Raw genomic sequence first — 3,511 nt, forward strand, 5'->3', positions numbered from 1 at the left:
GTCAACCGTCACGGGAATGACCCGGGGCCGGCCCTCAAATCAATCTTTAATTACACCCTCTCTTTCTCTCGTAGACATGAGACCAACCTAATAACCCTCACATATATATTATATATATAATATTTCCATTTGCTACCCAAACTTCTCACTCTCAAGTCCCACCAACCAATCACAACACTCCACATCACCCACAAGACACTGAGTGGACAAGACCCAAGTGCAAACCTCAAGTCCCTAATATAATGTAGTACCCTTGGTTGATAAAAGAACAAGAACACACGAGAGAAGAAGAAAGAAGGAAAGAAAGAAAGAAAGAACAGAGAGCAAAGGCAAAAGGTTCCCATCATCCAAGTGGGTCATTTCCCTCCATGTGCTCTCATGTGGTGGGTTGCCTTCTTCCTGGCCCACCATCCACTTCTCCAACCTCTCTCTCTCTCTCTATCTAAACAAGCCTTGATTCCCCACTCCTTCATCTCCCACCCTTCATTCTTTTTCCTTTCTTTTCATCATTCCCTCTCTCCTCCTTCTTCCTCTCCATCATACCATCAATTCTCTCTCTCTCTCTCTCTCTCTCTCTTCTTTTATAAGAGGTACACTTAAAAACATACATACATGGGAGTTTAGAGTTGACGCTTGTGTCAGAGATATATCTTCCAGCCCAGCTTTTTGTCTCTCTGATCACTCTGGTCCCTCTTGTGTCAGAACTAAATCTATATATCTTTCCCCACATACACATACAACACCTAGTAATTCCCCTTCCGTACTTCAAATCTCTATCCTTCCCTCTTTCCCTAGCCATGCACTTCAACAAGTGCTCAGAAGCAACAAGAAACCCTAACCCTACTCCTGACCTTAACCCTAATCTTAACGTGAGCAAGACCATGCAGGCTACCTACTTCTTGAGAGCTTTTACCGTTATAAACTCAGCTTCTCCAACTTCCTCCACCATGCAACGCCGGAGAAGCATCCGACGTGCAGCGTATGCGTCGATGGCCCGCGCCGCCGGTAACAGGAGAGCTTGGAGCCGTGCCGTGCTTCGCAGACTTCACCGGGGGCTTTGTCTTTCCAGTAGCGCCAGGAGATTTGTTATTAGGAGAAGGATTAGGGTTTCTAGGCCTAGAGAGCCTGGCCAAGCTGATGTTCTCCGGAGTCTGGTGCCCGGAGGCAAGGCCATGGATTTCTGCAACTTGCTTGAAGAGACAGCTACCTACATACAATGTCTAAGTGCTCAGGTGAGACTCATGCAGAGTCTTGCAGATTCAATTTCTGAATGCTGAAATAAATGTTGAAGAAAACTAGTTCATGTTTAATTAAGATCACTTTGGTAAGCTTTGGCAGTTCACTTGGCTTTGTGTTAGGTAAGTATAAACATATATATATATATATGCATAAGTATCTTTTGTTTGTAAATTAGAGAAGATTATGCCGCTTGAAACAAGATCTTCACATCGATCATGTGCTTATGTAAATATTTAAACACATCTATCAAACTCTTTTGTGCTTGATTTATGGGTGCAGTACACACTCTGTTCACTGATTCTTGTCCTATATATGTTCTAATATTACTTTGTGCAAGGGTTGCAGGTGAGAAGAGGGAGGAAGGATATCAGATGGGTTTATTATCCTGGCTGAGAATGGTATTTAGAATAGTAAATTACACTAAATTAATATCAAAATGATATGTGGGCCATTCAAGAGTGGCAGGTAGAGTGTCACACAGACAATGAGGGCTTAGAACGGTGGGGCTTTGGATCCCACACCATGTCCTTGGATATAGATTGTTTAATGTCTAACCAAAAAGCCATGGATGAAGAACCCAAAGGGACATAACCCACGAGGGGGCATCATCTTTTAGGGTTTCAACCCATTTGCTTTCAGACCACCCACCCAAGTTTATTCCCTTCTTGAACTTTTTTAAGGAGGGAATGGCCATGGAGGTTTGGCAGATGATCATCATGTCTATCTTGCCCTTCTTCCCATGACTCTAATGGACTGCTTTTTCATTTCTTTAACTGGTTTGGTCTTTCATGTTTGAAACAATGGCATATATATCTGTTGACAGGTCACACCTTATTGATTTTATTTTTGGGCAAAGTAATATTGTTGCATTATTAATGCAAACAGCATGATAGTCATACATGGGTGGTGTTTGTTTTTTGCCATTATATCTTTTGGATTATTCCTTTGAGTATATATCTTCTCTTCAAAGTAGTCATACCTAGGTCATGGTTTATGGTTAGTTTTTTTATGTGGCCTTTTAGGATTAGCATTTAGGTACATTCTCATCCTACATTTGGGAGTATATGTGTAGGCATCCCTTTGTTAGCCCACCAAAACTACTATGTCTACTTCATGTTAGCTCATAGAGAAGTCAGAATGGTTTTTCTTCTTTCATCATTTATTTTGGAGTCAATATATATATAGATAAATGATTTTTTTGAGCACTAAATCTTTGAAAATAAGTATACGTATTTTAAAAGTTCCTTTCAAGACATTATGATTATTTAAATTTTTTTCAGTTTTAATTTTCATTAGAAATTCTGTTCTTTACATTGCCTAATCTATCAAGTATTGGGAATTATAGGACTTATTTATTTAGGATAACTTATTCATTATGTACTTCCTTTGGCCTTTGTGAATATTTTTAAATAGTTTAGAATAATAGAGGTGATAATGATCAAGAAAAAGAAAGAAAAGAGGTGAAGGAAAAATAAGAATATAGTGTACTCAAGAAAGAACAGAATTTGGTTATGATATTATATATATATATAGTGAAGGTAGAAGAGATGAGATAATGGCGGAAAAAAACATGAGTAATGACATGGAGTGAATGGAGGAAAGAGATTTAAATTGAAGGGAAGAACAACAGCAGGACGAGAGAAGATTAAATAGGATTTGGTTGATTATATATAAATCATGAATTTATTTCAATAAAGTCTACTTTTGAGCAATCCTCAAAGATTTTTATGATTTGAAATATTTTTTTATGAGATTAATTTTTTAAATTTATTTTTTTGATTCATATTACTGTTACATAATTATAAAAGTATGACCAAAGAATAGGCATGCAAACCTTTGCCCACCACATCTATTACCATAGGGATTAAGCTAAAATTGTTCTCATTAGATTTTTCATTTTTAGAGATTCTTATATAATTAAAGAATGCATTCATTATCTAGCCCTTAAATAACTAGGCAGTTAGTTAAACCTTTTTTATTTGTTGATTCGAAATATAAAGGGAGATGTTATTTCCTTATACTCCGAAGATCATTTTTAGCAATCTAACTAGAATTCTAAAAATATGAAATTATTAATTAGTAGGATTATTAGTTCTAATAAGCATTTTTATCATGTAAACCATTTTAATTAGATTTGCTAGAAATCATATTATATCATTAATTTCTAATACTTTATTAAGCATTTCCTCAAAATGATGATTTTGATATCATCATAATTCATAATTTAGTATCTCGTGTTGTTTTGCTCATACTATATTTCAATATGCAACAA

At 36.4% G+C, this 3,511-nt stretch overlaps 1 protein-coding gene across 1 annotated transcript; it reads left to right on the forward strand.

Annotated features, from left to right (window-relative positions):
- The first annotated feature begins 537 nt into the window (after positions 1–537).
- LOC120270147 (transcription factor IBH1-like) lies at positions 538–2,065 on the forward strand. Its single transcript, XM_039277170.1, has 2 exons — positions 538–1,232; positions 1,585–2,065. The coding sequence occupies exons 1-2, from the start codon at positions 798–800 to the stop codon at positions 1,630–1,632; spliced, it is 483 nt and encodes a 160-aa protein (XP_039133104.1). The 5' UTR covers positions 538–797; the 3' UTR covers positions 1,633–2,065.
- The last annotated feature ends 1,446 nt before the right edge of the window (positions 2,066–3,511 follow it).

The sequence above is a fragment of the Dioscorea cayenensis genome, chromosome 10 (assembly GCF_009730915.1).
Source record: "Dioscorea cayenensis subsp. rotundata cultivar TDr96_F1 chromosome 10, TDr96_F1_v2_PseudoChromosome.rev07_lg8_w22 25.fasta, whole genome shotgun sequence".
Lineage (NCBI taxonomy): Eukaryota > Viridiplantae > Streptophyta > Magnoliopsida > Dioscoreales > Dioscoreaceae > Dioscorea > Dioscorea cayenensis.